General features: G+C 37.6%; 1 protein-coding gene across 7 annotated transcripts in view; it reads right to left on the reverse strand.

The window, feature by feature from the left end:
• Nucleotides 1–27,535, reverse strand: part of HELZ (helicase with zinc finger) — a 180,531-nt gene that overhangs the window by 19,670 nt on the left and 133,326 nt on the right. For all 7 annotated transcript variants that reach the window (XM_083355431.1, XM_083355429.1, XM_083355430.1 and 4 more), the window contains 8 exons: nt 24,722–24,926; nt 20,670–20,721; nt 19,321–19,523; nt 17,392–17,599; nt 10,219–10,295; nt 5,976–6,546; nt 4,876–5,110; nt 474–984 (listed from right to left, as the gene is read on the reverse strand). In XM_083355431.1, the coding sequence (XP_083211557.1) occupies nt 474–984; nt 4,876–5,110; nt 5,976–6,546; nt 10,219–10,295; nt 17,392–17,599; nt 19,321–19,523; nt 20,670–20,721; nt 24,722–24,926 (2,062 nt within the window). The remainder of the gene's footprint in view (nt 1–473; nt 985–4,875; nt 5,111–5,975; nt 6,547–10,218; nt 10,296–17,391; nt 17,600–19,320; nt 19,524–20,669; nt 20,722–24,721; nt 24,927–27,535) is intronic.

Raw genomic sequence — 27,535 nt, forward strand, 5'->3', positions numbered from 1 at the left:
CAGTTTTTACGTTAGTAACATGTTTATTTCATAAGTCTGGCTTCCCCATTGACTTTGCTTGTTAGCCGGTAGCAAAATGTGATCATCTGATCCCAGGACAAACAATGCAACACACATAATAAATACAGGCCAGTTGCCAAGCGACTGAATTTTGATCATGTGACCATGGGGAGGCTATAATCGTCATGAGAAAAATGGTCATGTCAGTTTTTTCAGTGCCGCTGTAACTTTGAAGTTACTAAACAAATGTCTATATGGCTTTTTTTTTCAACACTACAAAATGACTTGCCACTGCCTTCTTTTGAAACACTGTAACTTCCCAGTCTAGCCTATAGCCTTGGCACTTCCTGGTGGTGCCCATCCAAGTATCAAACAGGTCCAACTCCACTTAGCTTTTTTCCCCCAACACAGTTAAGATTAGCTTGGCACCAGGGCAAAAGACACAAGTATACAAAACCCCACAGACTACATACCTCTTCTAAGCTATGCAGAGAAGAAGCAGATACTGCTCGTGAAGCGAGGGGGTGAAATGGTTCCTGACCAACTGCGTGCTGATGATTCGGTATTTGTATAAAAGGGTTCGGTTGTGATCTATGAGGCAATGGAGGTATACCATAATGAAAGCCTTGCCCCATGAGGTGACTCTGGTGTAAATTAGCATAGGTCCATGATCCATCTGGCTGCAGGTATTTCAAGGGAGCTGGGGTCAGGTGTTCAGATGGCACTGAGAAAGGGGGATTGTACATTTGAGGCAAATGCTGCTGAAATGCTGGATTGTTAGAGATTTCAAGGTCTCTACTCTCAGAGAAATTAGGAAAGTGGCCACTGTGGTTTGAGTTGCACGTAGGAGAGAGGAGTGCTGGTGGACTTCTGGGCTGCACTTGTCTATATTGCAAAAGTCTTGATTGAGGTGGCGGCATTTCAACGAGGTCCCTGTTTTCAGTTTGATCACGGTGGGAGAGCTCTCGAAGCAAATCCTGGAATCTGGATTAATAGATAATGATTGCACAAGTGAGATAAAATGCCCTCCAATTAACAAGTAATATTACAAGAAGGACAACACACACATTCTTTTAAAGTGCAGTTATCCAGGCAACTGGGTTGTGCATAAACTTCAGCGAAGGTAGATATCGTCACAGTGAAATTATCAATGGGTTTTTAAATTACAAATGTCAACAAAGAGGGATGTGTGTGTGTGTGTGTGTGTGTATGTGTGTACTCATTAAAAAAATATTAGCATCTGTAAATATAGTAAATGATCAACCAGAAATGTAAGCAACAAAAAATAAAACACAACAAATCAACAGATACCAAAACCTAGATTTAACCATCCAAATGGGATATTAGTGCTAAATACCAATTAAATCACAAAATGTCATTTGTGGCTATTTACATCATTTGTGTAATGATAGCATTATGCCAATAACATAAATTGAAGTTAACAATTAAAATTAACATAAATTTAACTCCCTTACCCAGACTTATTTGGGAATCTGCTGAATCCACTAAATGAGGTTTCATTAGATCAAAATTTTCACTCTACATGTGTGATATACACATGATGGCAAAAACAAACAAACAAGCAAACAAAAAACCCCCCAGCATTTTAAGGAAAATAAAATATTCCATCACTGTAGGTGTATTTGTTGTTAGCTGCGAAGTCATGTCCGACTCATCGCAACCCCATGGACAACGTTCCTCCAGGCCTTCCTGTCCTCTACCATCTTCTGGAGTCCATTTAAGCTCACGCCTACTGCTTCAGTGACTCCATCCAGCCACCTCATTCTCTGTCGTCCCCTTCTTCTCTTGCCCTCAATCTTTCCCAGCATTAGGCTCTTCTCCAGTGAGTCCTTCCTTCTCATTAGGTGGCCAAAATATTTGAGTTTTAGCTTCAGGATCTGGCCTTCTAAAGAGCAGTCAGGGTTGATCTCCTCTAGGACTGACCGGTTTGATCGCCTTGCAGTCCAAGGGACTCGCAGGAGTCTTCTCCAGCACCATAGTTCAAAGGCCTCAATTCTTTGGCGCTCAGCCTTTCTTATGGTCCAACTTTCACAGCCATACATTGAAACTGGGAAGACCACAGCCTTGGCTATACGCACTTCTGTTGACAGGGTGATATCTCTGCTTTTTAGTGTGCTGTCTAGATTTGCCATGGCTTTCCTCCCCAGGAGCAAGCGTCTTTTAATTTCTTGGCTACAGTCCCCATCTGCGGTGATCTTGGAGCCCAGGAAAATAAAATCTGTCACTACCTCCATTTCTTCCCCATCTATTTGCCAGGAATAGAGAGGGCCAGATGCCATGATCTTGGTTTTCTTAATGTTAAGTTTCAACCCAAGTTTTGCACTCTCCTTCTTCAGCCGCAACAAGAGGCTCTTTAGTTCTTCTTCACTTTCTGCCATTAGAGTGGTATCATCTGCATATCTTAGGTTGTTGATATTTCTTCCGGCAATCTTAATTCCAACTTTTGATTCCTCTAACCCTGCCTTTCTCATGATGTGCTCTGCATATAAGTTAAATAGGCAGGGCGACAGTATACAGCCTTGCCGGACTCCTTTCCCAATTTTGAACCAATCAGTGGTTCCGTGTCCAGTTCTCACTGTTGCTTCTTGGCCTGCATATAGGTTTCTCAAGAGACAAATAAGATGGTCTGGTACGCCCATCTCTTTAAGAACTTGCTACAGTTTGTTATGATCCACACAATCAAAGGCTTTAGCATAGTCAATGAAGCAGAAGTAGATGTTTTCTGGAACTCTCTAGCTTTCTCCATGATCCAGTGTATGTTGGCAATTTGATCTCTAGTTCCTCTGCCTCTTCGAAATCCTGCCTGTACTTCTGGTAGTTCTCGATCCACATACTGCTGGAGTCTAGCTTGTAAACATAACTTTACTAGCATGAGAAATGAGTGCAATGGTGCGGTAGCTTGAACGTTCTTTGGCACTGCCTTTCTTTGGAATTGGAATGTAAACTGATCTTTTCCAATCCTGTGGCCACTGTTGAGTTTTCCAAATTTGCTGGCAAATTGAGTGTAGCACTTTTACTGCATTGTCTTTTAAGATTTTGAATAGCTCAGCTGGAATACTGTCACCTCCACTAGCTTTGTTGTTGCTCAGCTTTTCTAAGGCCCACTTCACATTCTAGGATGTCTGGCTCGAGGTCAGTGACCACCTCATTGTGATTATCAGGGACATTAAGCTCGTTCTTGTATAGTTCTTCTGTGTAATTTTGCCACCTCTTCTTAATCTCTTCTGCCTCTGTTAGGTCCCTGCCATTTTGGTCCTTTATCATGCCCATTTTTGCATGAAACGTTCCCTTCATCTCTCCAATTTTCTTGAAAAGATCTCTGGTCCTCCCTATTCTATTGTTTTCTTCTATTTCTTTGCACTGTTCATTTAAGAAGGCATTCTTATCTCTTCTAGCTATTCTCTGGAATTCTGCATTCAATTGGGCGTATCTTTCTTTTTCTCCCTTGCCTTTCACTTCCCTCCTTTCCTCAGCTATTTGCAAAGCTTCCTCAGACAGCCATTTTGCCTTCTTGCATTTCTTTTTCTTTGGGATGGTTTTGGTTGCTACCTGTTCTACAATGTTGCGAACCTCTGTCCATAGTTCTTCAGGCACTCTGTCTCTCAGATCTAATTCCTTAAATCTATTTGTCACCTCTACTGTATATTCAACAGGGATATGATTTAATTCATACCTGAGTGGCCTAGTGCTTTCCCTACTTTCTTCAGTTTAAGCCTAAACTTTGCAATGAGAAGCTCATGGTCTGAGCCACAGTCAGCTCCTGGTCTTGTTTTTACTGACTGTATAGAGCTTCTCCATCTTTGGCTGCAGAGCACATAGTCGATCTGATTTCTGTGTTGACCATCTGGTGATGTCCATGTGTAAAGCCGTCTCTTGGGTTGTTGGAAAAGAGTGTTTTCTATGACCATCGTATTCTCTTGACAAAATTCTATCAGCCTGTGCCCTGCTTCATTTTGTACTCCAAGGCCAAACTTGCCTGTTATTCCGATTATCTTTTGGCTTCCTACTTTAGCATTCCAATCCCCCATGATGATAAGGACATCATTTTTGGTGTTAGTTCTATAAGATGCTGTAGGGCTTCATAGAACCGGTCAATTTCATCCTCTTCAGCACTGGTGGTTGGGGCATAGACTTGGACTACTGTGATATTGAATGGTTTGCCTTGGATTCGAACTGAGATCATTCTGTCATTTTGAGGATTGTATCCCAGTATTGCTTTTCCTACTCTTTTATTGACTATGAAGGCTACTCCATTTCTTCTGAGGGATTCTTGCCCGCAGTAGTATACCTGATGGTCATCTGAATTAAATTCACCCATTCCTGTCCATTTTAGTTTGCTGATACCTAAGATGTCGATGTTCAGTCTTGTCATCTCTTGTTTGACCACGTCCAGCTTTTCTTGATTCATGGATCTTACATTCCAGGTTCCTATGGAGAAAAAATCTTTACAGCATCGGACTTTCCTTTCACCACCAGACACATCCACAGCTGAGCGTCCTTTTGGCTTTGGCCCAGTTGCTTCATTCTTTCTGGTGCTACTAGTACTAGCCCTCTGCTCTTCCCCAGTAGCATATTGGATGCCTTCCGACCTGAGGGGCTCATCTTCCAGCGTCATATCGTTTTGCCTTTTGGTACTGTCCATGGGGTTTTCATGGCAAAGATACTGGAGTGGTTTGCCATTTCCTTCTCCAGTGGATCACGTTTTGTCAGAACTCTCTGCTATGATCTTTCCGTCTTGGGTGGCCCTGCACGGCATAGCTCATAGCTTCATTGAATTACGCAAGTCCCTTCGCCATGACAAGGCAGTAATCCATGAAGGGGCTAGGTGTATAATTTCTATCAAATGATAATTACCTTGAATATGTTGCCTCCGTTTCCTCTTCAATATTGTTGGCAAGTTTCCAGTTTGCCCTGACTGGCTGCTGATGCAGTCCCATTGACTGCTGAGAAAGGTGGGATAAATGAGGGTGGTGATGGTGAGGATAAGAAATATTGCCCTGACTGAGATAGGCATTATGCTCATTCCATTGCTGTAGTCTTGCTTGCTGTTGCCTTAAGGTTTCCAAAGCTAAATTTCCATGAATACGATCTATAAAACAGGAGGGGGGGGGAAACAAGAGAATAATTACCCAGTTTCTATATTTAAGAGCTTTTTTTGCATACACACATGCATAGACTATCGAGCATTAGCATTTCTTGCTAAAATTGTGCTATCCTCCCCAAAAAATGTTTCAGCAGCTAGGATCCATATATTTAAATAAAAACTTACTGTATATAATATCAGATTCATAAATAACATGAAAGGAACACACTATTATATTTTATTGCCCCTTTTTAAAATCCTGAAATGAATGTTAATCTTGAAAAGGTCGTACTCCTCAAATCCTCCAGCCATGTATCAGCTTTGGTGGCTTGATTTTTATTCCTTATTATATCTAAGGAAGATTAGCTACAATGATTTCATCCTTGTTTAACATCCTGGCTAATAAGCTGATACTAGACTGCAGCTCCATTTTAAGACACAATAAAGAAATAATGTAGCCAAAATCAAACCACTAAAACTTGCATAAGAAGGCACAACAGGCTTGGGAATAGGACATGAACACAATGCTCACGCCTAATTTTACTATAGTTTAGGTCCTAGGAAACCAAGATCATTACACCCAAAATAGCACATAGCCTGAGAATAGGCTAGTCAAGGAAGAATGCTTGCAGAAGTTACACAGTAGAAGGCTGTGGACTAAAAGACCTTCAGTTCTGTGAACAATGAAAAATAAACAGTGATTTTTGTTCAATCAGCAAAACATAAACTGAAAGGATTTCAATGTCATACAGTGGCTGTAAAATACCAAACATACAATATGCCAAAAACAATTCTTTGTATTACACACCTCATCTTCACCTAAGCAGACTGCCCCAATTTACACCCTTTAATTGTAGCCATGGTTACATACCTAATGGTTCTCCTACAGACATTCCTGGAGGATTCTCTTCAATGAAGTGGTTCAAATGGGATGGCATCATGAGGTTAGGCTGTGCAATGGGTCTCAGGGGGCTACTGACATCTTGCAGCACAGATGGAGGGAGCTGTTCTAAAACTGAAGTGTCTGTGCCAGGGGAATGAGGTCTATGTGGAACTGGATTTTTAAAGAAAGACTGGTTGGGGCCAGTTTGAAAGGCAGGAGAGAGCTGTGAAGATGGTGGTTGCGGCTGCTGATTTAAATGATTGTGTTGCTGGACTATCTGGCTCTGCGGAGGAGGCATTTGGTTATGTTGTTCGGACAAATGATTCTGTTGTTGACTTAAGAGGTTCTGTTGCTGTGGCATAGGATATGGCTGCCTTGAAATCTGGGCTAGATGCTGGAAGGGGCGGCTAGGAACAGCATACTGGCCTTGGGGAGGAGTAAGGTGAATGTTCAGCTGCCTGGAGTGAAGATTATCTTTGCGGTGAAATTTAGAATTAGGATAAGAAGAACTGGAACATGATTCGGGGCTTCTATTTTGGGAATTTGCTTCTAAGACAACCTGGAGGAAATTACACAAATTATTTGAGTTAAAAATCGTTTCATAATTAAAATACAACGAAATCCCCCTTAAGCAATGAAAGTACACAACAAATTATTTTAACACCAATTCAAGCATGTGATATATAAAGAAGGTGGGAAAAGCAAGATCCAGAATGAAGAAAAACTATTGTAAATCTTAGGTACATTTTCTCCTGTAACATATGCTTAAGTGAATATAAATGATGATGATAACTTTATTGTCACTTTGAATGTACACCAATCAGCATACATCAAAATGAAATTTCGTTGCATACAGCTCTCAAAGGGTAACCACCTCCGATATATACTTCTTGTTTGTGACCCGCTCAAATTTCAAATTTCACAAATCTGATATAAAATACAGGTGAAACTTGAAAAATTAGAATATCGTGCAAAAGTTCATTTATTTCAGTAATGCAACTTAAAAGGGGAAACTAATATATGAGATAGACTCATTACATGGAAAGCAAGTTAGTTCAAGCCGTGATTTGTCATAATTGTGATGATTATGGCGTACAGCTCATGAAAACCCCAAATCCACAATCTCAGTAAATTAGAATACTACATGCAATCAATAAAACAAGGAGTGTACATAGAACAATATCGGACCTCTGAAAAGTATAAGCATGCATATGTACTCAGTATTTGGTTTGGGCCCCTTTTGCAGCAATTACTGCCTCAATGCGGCGAGGCATGGAAGCTATCAGCCTGTGGCACTGATGAGGTGTTATGGAAGACCAGGATGCTTCAATAGCGGCCTTCAGCTCTTCTGCATTGTTCGGTCTCATGTCTCATCTTTCTCTTGGCAATGCCTCATAGATTCTCTATGGGGTTCAGGTCAGGCGAGTTTGCTGGCCTATCAAGCACAGTAATCCCACGGTCATTGAACCAGGTTTTGGTGCTTTTGGCAGTGTGGGCAGGTGCCAAATCCTGCTGGAAAATGAAGTCAGCATCCCCATAAAGCTCGTCTGCGGAAGGAAGCATGAAGTGCTCCAAAATCTCCTGGTAGACGGCTGCATTGACCCTGGACTTAATGAAGCACAGTGAACCAACACAAGCAGATGACATGGCTCCCCAAGTCAACACAGACTGTGGAAACTTCACCCTGGACTTCAAGCATCTTGCAGTGTATGCCTCTCCATTCTTCCTCCAGACTCTGGGTCCTTGATTTCCAAATGAGATGCAAAAGTTGCTCTCATCAGAAAAGAGGACTTTGGGCCACTGAGCAACAGACCAGGTTTGTTTTTCTTTAGCCCAGGTAAGACACTTCTGACGATGTTTGTTGTTCAGGAGCGGCTTGACAAAAGGAATACGACATTTGAAGCCCATGTCCAGGATCCGTCTGTGTGTGGTGGCTTTTGATGCACTGACTCCAGCCTCAGTCCACTCCTTGTGAAAGTCCCCAACACTTTTGAATGGCCTTTTCCTGACAATCCTCTCCAGGCTGCGGTCATCCCTGCTGCTTGTGCACCTTTTTCTTCCACACTTTTCCCTTCCACATAACTTTCTATTAATGTGCACTTTGGGAATACAGCACTTTGGGAACATCCAACTTCTTTTGCAATTACCTTTTGAGGCTTTCCCTCCTTATGGAGGGTGTCAATGATGGTTTTCTGCACAACTGTCAGGTCAGCAGTCTTCCCCATGATTGTGATTCCTACTGAACCAGACTGAGAGACCATTTAAAGGCTCAGGAACCCTTTGCAGGTGTTATGGCTTAATTAGCTGATTAGAGTGGGACATTTTGAGCCTAGAATATTGCACCTTTTCACAATATTCTAATTTTCCGAGATTGTAGATTTATGGCTGTACGCCATAATCATCACAATTATGAGAAATCATGGCTTGAACTATCTTGCTTTGCATGTAATGAGTCTATCTCATATATTAGTTTCCCCTTTTAAGTTGCATTACTGAAATAAATGAACTTTTGCACGATATTCTAATTTTTTGAGTTTCACCTGTATGTCATATGTATTATTAATTTTTACATGTTCTACACAAGAAAGACCTCACCACTGAAATTCATTTTAGAAAATATTACAGAAGAAATTAATTACTCACTTCTTCCTAATTACCATAGTAATTTATACTATCATACAAAGCTTTAAAAAATCACTTTTAAAGAAAAACATCAATGTAATGCAAATGCCACTCCTTATTTCACTTTGCTTTGTATCTTTCCATCACCTTCTCACTGATGACTTATTCTGCCATTAATTCCTCCGAATATTCCTCCTTAAAGGTGGGGAGCATGGGCATGGGGACAATGACCAGAAGCTAATTTTAAATTTTCATCCAAATGTAGATTTTTTTAAAAAATTAAATTGCCATTTAAATATTGAAATGATTATCTAATTTCTGTACCAATGTGTTACTCCCGCATGATTCAAAGTTTTCAAGTTGAATAACATAAAACCATGCAAATACTTTGCCACAATGAGGTACAATACTATGATCCTAAAAGCCCATGTGTGCATAGACTCCGATCACCAAAGAACAGATCAGCTTCATTAAACAAAACAGCACTGATAAGCTGATGAGTCAAAACTCTCTAGTAACCACATTTTGCTTTGACAATCATACTCCATTTTAAAAATATATCTCAAAAGAATATTAAAAGTTATTGAGCTTTTGCTAAAGCATTGACTATCAAGCTTTTTCATTATGAAAAGTCTAGAAAGACAGGCTGTATAAAAACAAAAGAAAACCACCCACCCTCCCACTTCAATATTACTGAAACAAATCCTCAAAATTTCCTGAAATGGATTAATTGTAGTTCTGGCATTACAGGTAGTTCTCGACCTACAACCACAACTGAGCCTAAAATTTCCATTGCTAAGCAAGACGTTTGTTAACTGAGTTTTTGCTCCATTTTATGATGTTTCTTGTCACAGTTAAGTGAATCACTGCAGCTGTTGTTAGTAACACTGCAATTGGTAAGTGAATATGACTTCTCCTTTTGCTTGTCAGAAGGTTGCAAAAGGTGATCACATGACTTCGGGATACTGCAACCATCATAAATATGAGCCAGTTGCCAATCATCCAAATTTTGATCATGTGATCATAGGGATGCTGCAAAGAAGTGTGAAAAATGGTTCTAAGTCACTTTTTTCACTGCCATGGTAACTTTGGTCACTAAACAAATGGTCGTAAGTCGAGGACTACCTGTACTTTCTACCCTAACCTACTGTAAACAACCCAAAATGCTGACTAAAACCACCTCGCCATATTATTTCTCCTAATACTATTGTATTTTCCCACTAATATATCTGACCTCCAAACCGCTCCAAAATAATATTATAATGGGCTTCAAGGCAACTGGAAGCAAAATGAAATTGGGAGGGGGGGGAACCTTCATCAGGTATCACCAAGAGAAATGGGAGGAATTGCTCTGGGATCCAACTGAAGCGAGCTTGCTATATCTGAATGGTGTCTTGACAAATACATTTTCTTTTTGTGTTACAATTTGAATTGTATTATACAGTGACAAGTGATCTTTACTTATTTTTATTTATGTACAGTCCTTATTGCTATGGGCTTAGTTATTTTGCATCTTGATTCTTTTGGGTTGTCCATATTTTAACAATATCTACATTATTCACGTTTCATGGGCATCACACGAGGAAAAAAACAACAACAATGTATGTACCTGTTTGGCTTCTAAACAGTTTTTCTCAGGTGTCCGAATTTTACTGATTTCAGGTCCAGCACCAGGCTCATTTTTGCCTAAATATTATAGAAACATCATATAAAATTTATTTTTAATATTCAACTTAAATTATATCCCACCATAATCAGTTAAAAGTTATTAAACCTAGAAGTGTGAAATATCAGTGTTTTCAATCTTACTTTGATGATCATATTTGAAATAATATTGTTTAAAATTTAAAGCAAAGGGACAAATATTGGATGGTTAAAGAAAATAAAATATGTTTATGATATTGCTTTACTAATATTTTTCACTTAATTTAAACAATTTTTTTACCAATAATGTTTTCAGCTTCTAAAAATAATTCCACAATGACAATCAACTGAACTACCTTAAAAATTACCGTACTGTTTAAAACAAGAACACCTATGCATAAGATAGTATACAGGTGAAAAATTAGTGCAGGAAACCAATTTAAGATAACAAGTTAATGAAAAAGTAAAAAAGTAAATGTGAATTTAAAGAACACATTTGTCTATCTGTTGTAATCAACAATAAGAGGATCACACAAATTAGAAGCAGGAGTTTATTGTTGTTCTCAGATATATCCATATAAATAATATTCACTTTTTATAGTTACCCAGACTAAATAACCAAATTTCTACTCAATATATAAAAACTGACAAGAGCTTTTTAAAGTACAACAATCTTTCTTCAATAGGAGATTAGCTGTGATCATTTGATTACTTATAAACTAAGAAACCACGGGCAAAACCCAGAGAATGAAGCCATGATTTAAAATTGGTTTCTATGCAATAACTTCTTGAGAAGTCATTGACATGGTTCTTCATACAGTTGTTAATTGTGATTAGTGGTATGATCATAAGAAAGGAGTAGAAAACACACATTTCATGTCTCAATTTATTACATTGCAATTTGATCAACCAAACACCACTGCTGATTCAATACTGCAACGTTCTTTCTTTAGATCAAGTACAGAACATTACTTAACTACTATGAAAGAGGTGATCAATTTGTTACATTGCAATTTGATCAACCAAACACCACTGCTGATTCAAGACTGCAATGTTCTTTCCTTAGATCAAGTACAGAACATTATTTAACCTACTTTGAAAGAGATGATCAAATAAGTTTAATCTACTTCCTGTTCCTGAACTACTTGACCGGAGATGACCAAAGCTGTTTTTGGTAATTACCAATTACTAATTTGTAATCTGTAAAGTCTTAAAATAATCCAAAGAGTGCAAAGTCATTTGGGTCTTGTTATCTACATAGGAAAATAAAAGAGGAAATATAGCTTCAGATTTAAATCTTGAATTTAGGAAGATAACTAGAAAATCATCAGTGATCCAGATCTATCATGAAGAAAGATGCATAGTGAACCGAATACTTCATGAGATACGCCATTCAGTTATTTTCTGACCATCTTTTCAAGATAAATATCTTTAATCTATTTTCTAGTCATCTCCACATAAAACTTTGGAATGATAAAACCAGAAACATTCCTTAGCAGATAAAGATACATTTAAAATGCTGCCAGAATAGGAAGGTATAGTTTGTGTGGCTTACTCATAAAAGGGTATTTTAAAACTTAACCTCTGAAATAATAAGCAGCTATGAAAATTTCATACAAATGACATTAGTTTCTTACTCTTTAGTCAGCATATATTATGTGATATTGATAATGAATGATGATATATTCATCTTCAAAATGTCAGACTAAGAGAATTATCTTCAGAAATGAATGTATTTCTGCAATATGTTACAGAACATGGAAAAGTTCAGCAGTGAATGAATATGAAACTATTTTGCTTCACCTAACTCCATATTAAAGCTTAGAGAATTCACAAGTTTAAGGTAATTACGAATCACCATTCTCTCAGCCTTCTTTTAAGGCAGGGGTGTCAAACTCGCAACATCATGTGACATGTCATGACATATCACAAATTTTTGGCCATTGCCAGCAATGGGGTGGGCGCAGTTTCGCTATGATGCATCCAGCCCGTGGGTGGGCAGTTTGACACCCCTGCTTTAAAGGAATAAGAAGCTATACAGGTATTTTATGATACCTGACTTACGATCACAATTGAGCCCCAAAATTTTGAGCCCAAAATTTTTGTTGCTAAGTAAAACATTTGTTAAGTGTTTTTGCCCCATTTTACAACCTTTCTTGCCACAATTGTTAAGTGAATCACTGCAGCTGTTAAGTTAGTAACACGGTTCTTAAATAAATCTGGTTTCCTCATTGATTTTGCTTGTCAGAAGGGTGCAAAAAGTGATCACACGACCCTGGGACACTGCAACCATCATAAATATGAGTCAGGTGCCAAACATCTGAAGTTTGATCACATGACCATTGGGATGCTGCAACGGTCGTGTGAAAAATAGTCACTTTTTTCAGGGATGTTGTAACTTTGAACGGTCAATAAATGAATACTTATAAGTCGAGGACTACCTGTATTTTCAGTTGCATACTTACAATAGCCAGAGGAATGGCAAGCACTTTTTGTGCTTTTCTATCAAAACATCTATACTGAGATTAAGGTTGAGTGGCTGATCAGCTAACTACTATACAGCGACGAAAATATATTATGCAAACACAAATAAACTTCAACTTTGACATGATTATATGTTGTATCTTCTGACCAATAACTAGGTAATATGCTGACTCTGTAAACCCCTCAGAGAGTGCTGTAAAGCACTATGACGTAATATAGGTCTAAGTGCTCGTGCTATTGCTAAATAACTTCGTATCAAAGTGTTGCCCAAAAACTTCAGAATGCCCTTAATAGGAACCCTTAAAAGCTTCTGTTCATAAACTCAGTCCAGGCCTCACACAAGCACGACTGACATTCATCTTGCTTTTCCAAATAGAATAGAATAGAGCTGGAAGGCACCTTGGAGGTTTTTTTGTCCAGCCTCTTGCTCAAGCAGAAGAACCTATGCCATTTCAGACAAGTGACTGTCCAGTCTCTTCTTAAAAATCTCCAGTGATGGAGCGCCCACGATTTCTGAAGGCAAGCTGTTCCACTGGTTAATTGTCCTCACTCTTAGGAGGTTTCTCCTTAATTCCAGGTTGCTTCTCTCTTTGGTCAGTTTCCAACCATTGTTTTTTGTCCTATCCTCTGATGCTTTGGAGAATAATTTGACCCACTCTTCTTTGTAGCAACCTCTCAAATTTGGAATACTACTATCATGTCACCCCTATTTCTTCTTTTCTTTAGACTAGCCAAACCCAAGTCCTGCAGCCGTTCTTCATATGTTTTAGTCTCCAGGCCTTGGATCATCTTAGTTGCTCTTCTCTGAACTTTTTCCAAGGTCTCAACATCTTTTGGTGACCAAAATTGGTTGCAGTATTCCAGGTGTGGTCTCGCTAGGGTTTTAAAAGTGGTACTAATATTTCGCGTGATCTTGATTCTATGCCTCTGTTTATGCAATCCAGGATTGTATTAGCTTTTTTGGCTGCTGCTGCACATTGCTGGGTCACAGTCAAGTGATCATCCACTAGGACTCCAAGGTCCCTCCCACAGTTACTGTTTTTGAGCCAGGTCTCACCTAATGTGTACTTATGTCTTTGATTTTTCCTGCCTAAATGTAAAATTTTGCTTTTCTCCACATTAAAACTCATTTTGTTGGATAGGGCCCATTGTTCCAATTTGTCAAGATCTTTGTGGATCCTGAGCTTGTCTTCTGGGGTGTTGGCTATTCCTGCCAGTTTAGTGTCGTCTACAAATTTGATGAGTTCCTCTTCTATTCCCTCATCTAAGTCATTGATGAAGATATTGAAGTGGCAAATTATATATCACCATCTGAAATCTCTTATTAGGAGGGCAGCCCTAATTGTCTCATGTAGAGAGATAAATCAGATGTTTGCCCTACATGTTCTCAAAATAGGCACAGGACCTAAAATACAAAACAAAGTTAACACAAATATCAAACCATCCAACTTTCAGGGTTTTGTTTTTTTTTTTTTTTTGAAAAAAATCGTTATGACACAGGATTTGCTGATTTTCATTGTTCCATGTTTATGAGAATTTACTCTGACAGAATTTTTTAACCTTGATAGGTTAGGTTAGGGCAGGACTTTTAAAATTTGGGTCCGCTGACCAATTAAAATTATGGGCCCCTTTTGGTCAAATGACTAGATAATGCTGCATCTACCAAGAGGAAATATAATTAGCCTAGTAATTGATATGGAGGTTGCAGCAGTTCTGTTATATAGCTAGGCTTTGGGGCTAGGATTAGCACTGACTGAGAAAAAGCTGATTCAGACTACAGAACCTGGACGAACATAACCTTTTTAAAGAAAAAAAATAACTGGCAATTTCTTCAAGCCGATTTCTGCAAAGAAAAGCCCAATACGTTTTTTTCCCTATTGTTGAATCAATTTGAGTGTTTAGGAATTCTATCTGTCCAAGGGCTAGTTTCTTGGCCTTGGTATCCCTTGGAATAGTTAAAATCACTACATTCATGCAAAAGAGCCTTGGTGGAGCAGTGGGCTAATGCCTCCTTAAGTAACACCAGCTGCCTGCAATCAGTGCAGGTTCGAGTCCCACCAGGCTCAAGGTTGACTCAGCCTTCCATCCTTCCGAGGTAGGTAAAATGAGGACCCAGATTGTTGGGGGCAATTAAGCTGACTTTGTAATAATGCCACTTGGGGTGTGTGTGTGAAAGCCCTAACAAGCAGGCATATACATAGAATGAAGGCTACTGCTAAGCTTGTAAGCCGCCCTGAGTCTTTGGAGAAGGGCGGGATATAAATGGAATTAAAATAAAAATGATAAAACATAGCTTATTGTGGCAGGAATCATCATAGCTGCTACCCCTCTGTTCCTCTTGCTGGGGCCACCAAGATTTTGGAGCTCTCTTTTATGTTTTTGATTAACTCAACCAGTTACAGTTAACCTTAACTATGGCTTACTTGAAACAAGGCAACTACTCATCATATGTTGTGCTTTTAGTTAAGATTAACTGCCCATCTTCACTCAGATAACACGAGCCAAGTTTTAACCAAAACCGGCAAAATGCTTCTAAATTCCTCATGGTGAGGGCCAAAAACTCCAAATATCTTGGGTCCTTCCTGTTAAGGACCAAATGCAGCCATTAAATAACTGAAGATAGGCAGGCTGTAGCACAACATACTTTTCAGGATAAAAATCAGAGAACGCTTAACAGACAAAGCTCCTCAAATTCTTCAAGGGTTTTCTTTTCCTTTTCACCATGACTACTTGTCTTTCATTCAAGAATGACTTCACGTTGTAATTTTCTACCAACAAGAACAGCTAGCTTTAATGTTTAATTGCTCATTTTCCTTCTTAATGACACAATACGTTAATACATGATTGAATTTGGCTTTTGTGAAAATAGGTTATTTTATAATAAACTGAAGGTATGAGCACCTTTCACAGGCAAGCCCAATCATCCTATTTTCTTTCAGAGACAGAAAATTAAGTTAAGTGAATTTCACAATATTTTCTTCATTCTCTTTCAGTTACATTATTTAAAGTCTTGGAAACTGAACTTCTAGCATGTTCTGTGCCCTCCCACCTCTAAGAGCTGTAGCAGAAATTAAGGATGGCGTGCCATATTTGTTTCTGGAATTACTCAAACCTTCATGAATATAAGTAGGTTTCTTTCATGGCTATATCCGTGAACTAGTTCGCATCCAATTAACTTTTGAAGGACATCATCGTCTGGCATAGTAAGGTGACAGCTCATACATCTACAATATTGGGAAATTCATCTTGGCACTCAATACTGTACACAGTAATTACTCTGCTTTTCGAGCAGTTAATGAGGCAGATTTTGAGCAGCACAGCTTTAAGGAAAGTCACTCAAACAGCACAAATGAAATCAGAGCAATTTCAGTGTTGATACAGTCGTCAGTCCTTCAGCATTAAAAAGCTGCCTTGCTCTGAAATAGATTTTATGCTAATGAGATTATGCTTATTCTATGCTTATTGTTTCCTAATGGATCTGTCAGATTTGTTTTCCAATTTCAGCTGAAACCTGCTGATTGAAAGGTAATAAAGCTACAAGCATAAGCATAGAGTCCAATTTCTCATTTTTATTTAAGATAATTTACATATTTTTCATATCAATGCACTATCTACTATAATAAAGATAATGGCAGATATATAGAAGCTTTTGATGCCCCAAAGAATGAGTGTAATAGCAAAATCCACTCTGCTTTCTTAAAATACCAGAGAATATTCTGCATATTGCTCACTTGGCTTTCCAACAAGAAAAAGACCGCAGCTGTGCCTGGAGAAGTCTTAAATATCCATACAATATCAATTTCTGTGATTTTTGCCTGGTAAACTACATTACACACCTTCGTCCCAGAAAACCCAGTTTAATATTTCCTTGAATAACAGAATAGGAGAATAGTAGCATACTATAACCACCGCTCTCCTTTATGAATGAAATAACAATGGAGAATCCAAGCAGCAATGAGAAGCAAAGCAAAGGAACAAAAGAGGAGAATCACTGTTTAAAGCAAGTGAGTTCAAACCAGTATACTTTGTACACCTCAAACCAGTACAGTTTGGTTGTCTACCAAGAACTGATAAACAGGGAAGAAAAGTCAAAGAGAAAATCTGAGAAAGCAATCAATAGATAGAGTTGAGCTTCTCCAAAAAGAGAAAGATAAGACATTTACAATATACCCTCCATCTGGTCTGTTACATTTGCCATCTTTTATATTTATATTTATGTTTCATTGACTTTACTGTAATTTCTTTGGTTGTTGTAGACCAGAGTCACTGAGAGTTGAGTGGCATACAGCTTAATTACTACTGTTGTTTTTAGTCTGAGTTGCACTTGTGCCACCTGCAAGTAAGGCCAATTTTGGAAAGTATGCCAATAGAACACCCAAAATCCAGTTTTACTCCAAGTATACTCTTACCATCTAACGAAAGCTAGGACTTTTCTTCTAGAGGTTATTGTACCAACCAATAAACTCTTATCCACATCCCACTGACTAGGAAGTAAATGAAATATACTGATTATATATTCCTTATTTAAAAAGCCAGTTTTCACAAACACATTTCTCAGTACCATTTAAAACAGACACATCAGTATCATAATTGATTAGGTTTTTAACTTGAAACACCACACTTTATTCTTTTAAGAAAGAGATGTTGAACTCACTGTTCCGATTTAGTTCAAGTTGCTCTTTCTCTGAATGATGAAGCTGCTGTTGTCCTATACTAACTGGTGAATGATGTCCAAGACCATAGGGAATGGGGGACCCACGTCCATGTGCTTGTAAAAGATTCACATTATATGCCATGGCTGTTTGATGAGTAATGATTCGAGGATCAACTGCAAATCTACTCTGATACCCTGTCCATGGTACCTATGCAATAAAGATATAAAACAGTATCATTCACAACTTTTAACCTGAATAGTTAAAAGACATCTAGAGTACCAATGAAATTAAATGTTTATGCAGTTTTCTCTAAACCAGTAAATCACTCAACAAGAGGAACCAGTATAGTGTAAGTTTCAAATTGAAGAAATGTCTTAGGAATAATATTGTGAGAATAAAGGCATGACACATGGTAAAAAAAATATGCAAATAATATTGAATATAACACAGAAGGCTCAATTATAGGACACAACCTAAACCCCTCAGATAAATTGTGGTAGGACAGTAGAAAGATCCTAGTCTGGAAAAGAACATGAACTGTTTATATCAACAAATTCAGAATATATTTTTTTTTAAAAAAATGCAAATATAGATATATTTTATTATTCTATTGTTTGCGAAAGAAATGAATAAAAAAAGGAAAAGGAAGAAAAAAATATAAAGTGTTAACAATAAAAATGTCAAATGTTTTCATAGCTTTTGATGACTCAATTCTATGACAGCTTCCTGAGTTAAAAAACTAAGTCTGAAGATAAATCAAACATGGACTCCAAAAGATATTTGACATTCAATCTTTGAGGATTTCTACTGATGATAACAGTCACCTTTTTAAAGTTGCCACTGCTTTAGTTACAGCTCCTTTATGTGACTACGATAAAAGTGTCATTTTAGTAATTACAGATCTTTTTGACTGAAATCTATTTATCTTTCAGAGAAACCATTCACCTTTTGAAGACTAGAAAAAGTACAGTTGTTGAACTATTCTTATTTTCCTGTTAAAAAATAAGTAAACTACAGTGGATCCTGAAGAAGCACAAAACAAATGCCAATAGATTTAGTGTAAACTGCACAAAAATGTTACCACTTTTTATTAAAATGAACCACTATGCTAATTAGTGTTTGAAAACAATTGCAAGTATGAGTAAAAAGAAAAAAGAAAGAAAACTGCATGCCAAAGATCAAATGATGATTAACTTTCACATGAAAACAAAGGAGAAATTCATGCAAAAGAAATGGAGTGGAATATTTGAATTCAAAGCACAGTACCAGCTAGATCATACTCCACTATACTCTCCTTGCAAATACGGGAGAGGAGTAGAGAATCTGGAAGAAATATTGTTTGTAAGCTATAAGAAAATACTACTCCTGTTCTGAAGTCTTCCACTATGCTTAACGTATGCCTACAAAATGGGAAAGCTGCAACAATTCCTTAACTATGCTTAAAATTGATTAAAAATATCCCGATTCTTCCTCTTTAAGAAATGCTATATATAATACGGCTTTCCAGGTCAGAAAATAAAAAAAGGACTTCCTGATCACAAAAAGTTACTTTTTCATGTCTGCATTTTGAGTCCCTTAATATATATTCATGTTTCTGTAGGCACATTTTGAAATGTTTCAAGACAGTATACTGTTCAAAAAGAACTTTAAAATATTTTAAGTTACTGATATATCAAATAAGTCATTTGCCATGAATGAAAACATGGCATGTTTTGGCAGCCTGAAATTTCAGCACGCAGAGTTCACTGGGCATTATCTGGATTGCTACAGCTCAAACATTTAAATTGTTGGGAGACTCATTTTAGTGGCTTTTTCCTTTTATTAGCATATAGCTGTTCCAATAAAAGCAAAATAGTATTTGTCAACTTTGAGTAAGTGGGGGATTGAGGGTGTGTGTGTACTTTGTTAACACAACAATGAATACTTACAGGTAAAGGCACAGACATGACCATATTTCCTCCATAAACAGCAGGTACATAAAGAATGCTTGTCCCAGTGTGAGGATCTATCCGCTGTACAGGACTAGGAGACTTCCCAAGGTTAGGATGAGGCCCAGGAGGAGGAGGGGGTGGCGGTGGTGGGGTATACGCTCTGACAGGATTTCCAATTAAGACAGAAGCTGTTGGCTGAACTACATAAAAAATATGAATGTGAAAGTTACAAGCGTTCACTTTTTCCTCAGCCTTCAAAGGACATTTATTTCACGGCAGCTGAGGCCAGGAACATATGATAGCCTGTCCATATTCACTTGAGTGCACCAGTCTTTTTTGATAGACCCTACACATCTGGAGCCTCTGCTGCTGTCAGACAGCTACCAATCTCATTGGCACCAGACCTATACAGAACTTTGCAGTCTAGGACTCTCTGGTGTATATTTAGGCCAATTAACCCTTGAGAAGGGCAAATCAATGGTAAAAGAAAGAATTAGAGACATTGATCACCAAAACACTATCACCAGTGCTCCTGAATTCTACTATCAAATGTTAGGCAAGTTGTGAGCCCTCTACTACAGGGTATCTATACAATTTAATCCTAAGCAAATACATAAGGGCCTTTTCCAGAACCTGTTTTGATACCCTCCCTTCAGTACAGCTGGTGGGAAGATTTCATGGGACTTATTTACAGAAACCTTTGCCTTATAGATTCAGAGAGGTAGAATCTTTTGCTCATGTCCTCATACATTGTCCTTTTTTATGATGCCTCAAGACGTACTTCATCTCTCCAATTATCTCTAAATTTGGGGGTCCATTCTGATAAATTTTATGTTCATTACTTTTTAAGTGATGCTAACTTTGCATTCGCATGCCAGCTGGCCAAATACGTCATACAATTTCACAAAATGTCTAATTAGTCTATTGTTTTATAGTTGTGTTGCTTTTTCCCCATAATAATGAATTGCTGTACCAAATTATTTCTCTTTTCCTACTGTAAAGATTGATCAAAGGCCACAACAGAAATATTTGTTTATTGTCTATATTCAGAATTCTCCTGAACTTTGGATCAAATCAAGACTATATGTTTAAAAATATTTTATTTCCCAAAATCAGAGGCGCTCCTAAATTTAAACAGTATATAGGATCATTCTTTTGGTCATTCTTTATCCCTTCCCTATGCTTCCCTCAATTAGTTTAGAGAAAGGAAGTCCAGACTCCAAACAGGGCCATAGATTCTGGTAACCTATGATTTTTACCTAGAAAATATCTAGTTTCATTGCAAAAACAAGCATATTTCACATTTTCTAAAAAAAAAAAAAGACCATCCTCTTCCTAATACTTACCAATTCCATCAGTATGAAAATGGTCACTATGGTTATGGTGATGGCTTTTTACCTGTAAAAAAAAGATTGGCCAGGAGTTAAATTATTCTACCTTTAAACATCAAAGAAAATTAAGAAAGTTTTCAGAACTACCAAAGTGCATGCCTATGCATTTCCAGAAAATTACAGGAGATAATAATTGTGTTCAGTGACCAAAAGATATTCCTGTGACGTGGGACAGGGGGACACAGAGTAATTTGTGAATCCTCACAAATCAAGATTTCTCTGGCTCAGAGTCAGGTTTACATTTGATTAATTACAATGCTACACAAATACTGTTTTTGTTTGGTTACCTAAGATGTTGCAATGCAATACAAATGCACACTATGTTCAAACACTTGTTAGGTAATGCTGGCCTTCTAATTAATGGCACAGTTGGGGATATTAAATGGAAGGAGGGGATCTTGTACAGTGTCATGCAGAAACAAAGTGGCATAAATACAAAGTGAATAAATAAAAAGCAAATAAAAAACCCAATTCTTGTAATAATTTTAGACATGCAGTAGAAAATACCGTATCAATTTCAGAGACAGCAGGGAACAAACTTAACCTAACCCTTGTAATAATACATGAAACAGCTATATAATTGAACATTTGCATTGAAAGCATTATCCTTATTATATTGGTTATTTTTACAATTCTGAGTGTTTAACACTCTGCAGCTGAAAATGTACACATAGCAATTCAACTTTGACCACATAATAGTCTTGTAAATTAGTTTTTCTCCTGGTATTTTAGTCCAGCACTTCAACCAATACACCAATCTGGCATGTAGAAAACTGAAAAAAAGAAGACGATGTCTATCTAATCATCTTTTCTTTAGAAAATCAAGATTAAAACAAAAGGCATTCACAAATTTTGCTATCTTAATTTTTAAAAAGAGCAGGTTGCAAGTCCACCAATCCTTATTGGGCTGATTAAAAAAGTATGAAATGTTGGGTGAAGAATCTACAGGGTGTCTGAGTCTATACTCTTACGTACAGTAGGTCATTTTAAAATCAAGATAAAATTGCAACTTGCAAATTTATGCTTATCTAGTAGTAGAATTAACAACATAGCTATTATACAGTAGAAAATATATAACAATAGCCACCGCCAAAGGACAAATGTTTGAATATCACTGTCAAAATCCTGTTTTAAACAGTCAATATCTGTGGCATTGCCATCAGTAAACTTGTCCTCCCGCTATCATGGTTCTGACAGATGAAACTCTTCAAAAGAACTTTGAGGCATTGTTTACCTTAAAGAATCATTTATTCGAGAAACAAAGTATCAGCACTACATAGTTAAAGCCAAAAAACTGAATTCCCCTCCCGTGGGCACAAAGTAGCAAAGCACAATTCCCTCCTCCAATTACCAGTCATAAATCACTTTCCCCAATTAGCTTGAAGCCCGGGCTTTCTCCCCAGCTCTCCAGCCTGCCAAATCTTTATCAACTCTGGGCACAATAACCTTGGATTTCCACAGCTGAGTTATTATTGTTATGATTAACTGGATTTTCATCCACATCCCCCCTCCCAGCATCAACTAACTCTAAAAGCAAAAGAGAAAAATGGCTGCATTTCCATCTGTTGTCAAAGCAAGAATATCCGATGTTAGCAGCGTTGACACCCACTTTTGTAAGATGAATAAGTAATTTGCAAGAAAGGAGAAGTCCAATGGAACTTGGAAAAATGGAAAGTAATCCTGGTAGATTCACAGCAGAAGCCAGTATCTCAGTTTATTCTATCTTTAAACTGAGATACTGGCTTCTGCTGAGAACCTACCAGTATTGGTTTCTATTTTTCCAAGTTCCATACGACCTCTCCTTCTCCTTCTTTCCTGCAAAGTACTATATATAAAATATTGGAGAAGGATATTTGAATCTGCCCCAAGGAATGTAAGCAAGTTTCCCACAAGATTAAGACTATCTTTTGAGGGTTCTTTATGTGACTAAAAGAAGAGGCAGCTAACTATAGCTCTGGCTTCTTAAGCCAGACAATAATGCTAATCACAAAACCATTGGAGTAGGCAAACAGAAGATGCAGGAGATAACTTGTACCAATTCCGAGATGAAGTTAGCCCCATTGACCTCACGATGGCAAGGTTCCCAACTATACAATCTAGAATGGAAGGGCCTTCAGAGTAGCAAAATACAATACAGCAATATAGTGGAAAAAAATATACAGTGGAAAAAGAAACATAGAAAAATATACGGAGACATATATTGATCCAAGGCAGGGGTAAGCAGCAATGGCCCCTTTATGACCTGTGAAGTCCATAGGTCATAAAGAGACCATTGTTGCCCACCACTGATCCAAGGCGACAACTAACTGGCTAACTTGTTTATGTCAAAACGCCATTTCACTCTGGCAAGTTACAGTTTCATCTGAAGCAGTTATAGTTCTCTCTTCCAATGTTCAGTAGAAGGCATAGCCACTGTGGGCTGCCTATTTGTCCTAGATCATTGTGCACTCTTTCTCCAAAGATCTATTGTTTCTTATTCTCCATCTATTAGATTTACCATACAGCTCTAATAGGGAGACAAGAGAAAACCAAAAGATGGTGATTTTTCCCAATGCCTATTTTTCAATATGTTGTCGAGCACCAAGTTTTAAAACTCACTGATGCTTAAGAACATTACTTCCTCAGGGAAAAGGTCTACACTGCTGTTTTCCAGCAGTCTGAACACATTAATCAGCCTGTTTAGAGAGCCTGAATAAATATTGACCTATGAATAACACGGATGAAAAAGGATGACAAACCGGTTCACTGGTTACTCTATAAAGACAGTGTCTCTAAAATGAATTTCAAAAGAAAAACTACATATTAAAATGCTGGGGGCTATTACAGCTTCTTTGCATATTTAGGGTCAGATAAATGTTTTCTTAGCTTTCTACAAGAGCTATCACTCTTAATTACAATAATTCATACACACATTCACCCCGATAGAATATGGCAGTTTAAAAGAATTATAGCTATTCTTTTTATCTCCAAGCCCACCAAACCCAAGTTCTTGACACTCATTTAATTTGCTAGTAAGTACCAAGGTTTATTTATGCAAATTCCCAGCTTCCTATCCAAATGAACATGAGGTAGTCTACCTCATAAACAAATAAAATCAATAAAATACAACTAGTCAAAAAGAAAAACAACCATGACAACGGTATCACTTTACAGGGACTAGGCAGGTTCACTTGTTCAGCAACCGATCAACCAAAATGAGGGCAATTTCTGACTGTGAAGTTGCGCTTGTCACAGCATCCCTGTGGTCACATGATCGCAACCTGAGCGTTTGGGTGCCTGGTTCACAATTACAGCATCACAGTTAGCCAGTGTCACATGTTCTTCAGTTGCAACCTTCCCGGCCTGCTTCCCACGAGCAAAGTTAATGGGGAAGCCCGGCAGGGAAGATCACAAGTCACAAGTTGTGATCACAAGTTGCTCCTGCTGTTTTTCTCCCAAAGATCCCCACTATGGAGTAGGAGATCCCAGAGATCTTGTGCTCGACAGCATCCAACTGCAGCCCACACTGGCTCCTCTGCACTCTGTAGCACCAGCCTTTAGCCCTTGCTGGCCCACTCACGCTCCCCCTGCTGGCTCATCCACATTCTGTAGTGCCAGCTCGCAGCACTCACATACCTCCCTGCCTATCTCACCTGCTGGCCTCTCCCTACACTCATTCTCAATATGACTGTATAATTTTAAGAGAGGAAAAAAAGGAAGACAATTTATAGATATTGCATTTTTCAGACCTTCTAGCACCTTCTGACATGAATATCATGGTACCTTTTGAACAGATATCGTCTTTCTGGGTGCAAAACTTATTGCTTACTAAAAGCTCTATCTATCTATCTATCTATCTATCTATCTATCTATCTATCTATCTATCTATCTATCTATCTATCTATCTATCTGTGTTATCGTTTCAACCTAGTATTTTCCCATTCTATGTTTTTAGGAGGAAGCACAACAGCTAATATGTTTTTCTAATATATTTTAACAGTTTCTTGCAACCTTTTCTCAGAGGTTACCTTTGGTGGCGATTGCTGTGGTTTATTGGTGTTTGATGAATGCTGCTGTCGCAGAGCCCGTGGAATAAACTCAGGAGCCAGTGGATTCAATACATAGGTTTTCTTTAATTCCAGAGCTTCCAATTGAGCCTTGATCTGATCAAATGTGATACCGTGAAGACTTTCATTATCATGACACAGGGCAATAAATCTTTCCCAAAATTTCCTATAAGCCAATACAAGAACAACACAAAAATGTTTGTTTTTCTAGATTAAAAAAATATATAAAGTAAATCTTGAATCCAATGTTTCTGTACATCCCTTTGTTTTCAATACTATTTAATTATGAGACGACATTATTTGAAACCTTCTAAAACTATTTAGCATTAACACTTGAGCAATAGCAAGATTTATTAGCCAAGTTCTCTACATCACATACAAACATCTGTCTTAGTGTTAGAATGTCTGCAAAGTGCCTTTTTTGTTTTTAAAACACTCAGGCGGATTGTTCATACAGGGCACATTTACAATGTGGCTGCAAGAACAATGAATCAAATGCTGCCAGCTCTGATATGAAACATGCTGTTGAATTTAAAATAAAAATTTGCCACAGCTCTGTCTGATATGGCTGCAATGATAAAAAATAGGTATTATAGTCATATTTTAAAAGGTCTTTATAGTTATTGCAATAGATTCTTGACTCCCTTTAACAACCTTCAAATTACATCTACATCTTAGAATTTTGCATTATCAATGAAAATGTCACATATTTCTGTAGACTTGATTAACTGTTTTAAAGTAAGAGTATGCCAATAGTTCTCAAAATGTTGGAAGAACAAAAGTTTTACAGTCAAGCTGTCATTTAGAAGAGCTGTGAAAATCTGGATCTTTAACCAGCAGGCCTTTGGGGAGAGACAGTGAGACCTCTTGCTTTGTTGTGCTTGCTATCTTTTATTGATTTTATTGTAATATTATTCTACTTCTATTAGCAGGTCTTTGTACTGTGTGCTTTTCTCCACTTCTTTCTCTTCCTTTCTGCTCTCCCCAGGTATTGCATTTTTATTTTATTTTATTTATTTATTTTGCTTTCTCATCAACAATTAAGTCTGGGGTGTTGTGTGGCAGATGTTATTTCTGCTTAGACAAGAAGTAGGAAGGATGAAGCTGGCAAGATTGAAAATGAAGTATCCAAGATCAGCCAAGAACATTATTTTTTAAAAAAAAAAACTGTGCAGGTGCCCCAGGTAGCAGAAAGGCCATTATTGTGTAGAGAAGGGAGAAAGAAATGCAGGATTTAGACCATGAAGTTGTCATGCAATGATTAGATCCCTACTTTCTATATTATTTTCATCATAAGACCTTCTTTCACATTAGCAGTAAAAGCAACTTATCTCTCTGAGCCTTGTCCTTCAATCTTCCTACTGCTAAGCTCATGCTTATGCATTTGTATTCCTACAGAAAGATTTATTGCTTTACCTAACATGAAGCTTGGACAAGAAGCCTATCTCTAAGCTCTACAACTAAGCTCTACAACTGGTTGAAGCTTAGCTTTAACTGCACCCACATTACTCACAGAACACACCACAGACTATTAATAAAGTCTTTGCTTGCATGCTACAGCAGCATTTTATGACTACCCTGCACATCAGCTTGCTGAGGGACATATCACAAGTACTTTTCCAATGGCTAAAATAGCTAAGAAAAGCATAACGTGAGAGCAAAATTAACAAAGCTCTTGTAATAAATTTCAAGCAAATGGTAGTCCGATCCAGATCAAAATCACCACAGCGCATATACTTCTTCTGAACAGCCTTAATATTGAAAGAAATAACATTCCCAGAATTCACAAGAGATTTTAAATAAAGTAGGACCAGCAAGATTCTCTGTGGTAGCTTCCCACATAATTTTACTTTCACCACTAGCATGTTAACCATGAGACACGCTGTGCAAAAATATCCATGTTTACGTAAAAATAAAATTATATTCCGATTATATATATGACAGCCTATGGATCATATTCACAAATATAAACCAGTTCTTTTATCTAACCTGTACATATGAAATTAAAATAAATCCAATTTTTTTATCTTCTACAAGTAAGATCTAGTACAAAGAAATCATTTTTATTTTTTATTTTTATTTTAATTCCATTTATATCCCGCCCTTCTCCGAAGACTCAGGGCGGCTTACAAGCTTAGCAGTAGCCTTCATTCTATGCATATGCCTGCTTATTAGGGCTTTCACACACACCCCCAAGCGGCATTATTACAAAGTCAGCTTATTGCCCCCAACAATCTGGGTCCTCATTTTACCTACCTCGGAAGGATGGAAGGCTGAGTCAACCTTGAGCCAGGTGGGATGCGAACCTGCACTAATTGCAGGCAGCTGGTGTTACTTAAGGAGGCATTAGCCCACTGCTCCACCAAGGCTCCATGCTGAATATTGCTGAATTCTCATTATATGTATTCTCTCTGCAATAATTCATACATTAAATACCTAATGTAACTAGCAAGGTGATATTAAATTTCTGCTAAAACCAAATTATCATACTATAACATTTTTAAAATATCAAAAAATATAGATTAAAAATAGATTACAAAATTATCCACTTCAAACTTCCAAGTTTATATTATCAACAAGGAAACCAGAAAAGATTAAAGTATCTAGTTTCCCCCATTGCTATTATAACAAATAAATAAATGTAACAGCACATACTTTCACCAGTGACAAAAAATACAGAAGAGTGTATCTAACTCAGTCCTGTTCTTGCTTTCAGAATATCCTAATCTATTTCAATTTTAAATCTGAGAACTAGACTGGCATTTATTCACATTT

Source organism: Vipera ursinii (assembly GCF_947247035.1).
Source record: "Vipera ursinii genome assembly, chromosome: 2".
NCBI lineage: Eukaryota > Metazoa > Chordata > Lepidosauria > Squamata > Viperidae > Vipera > Vipera ursinii.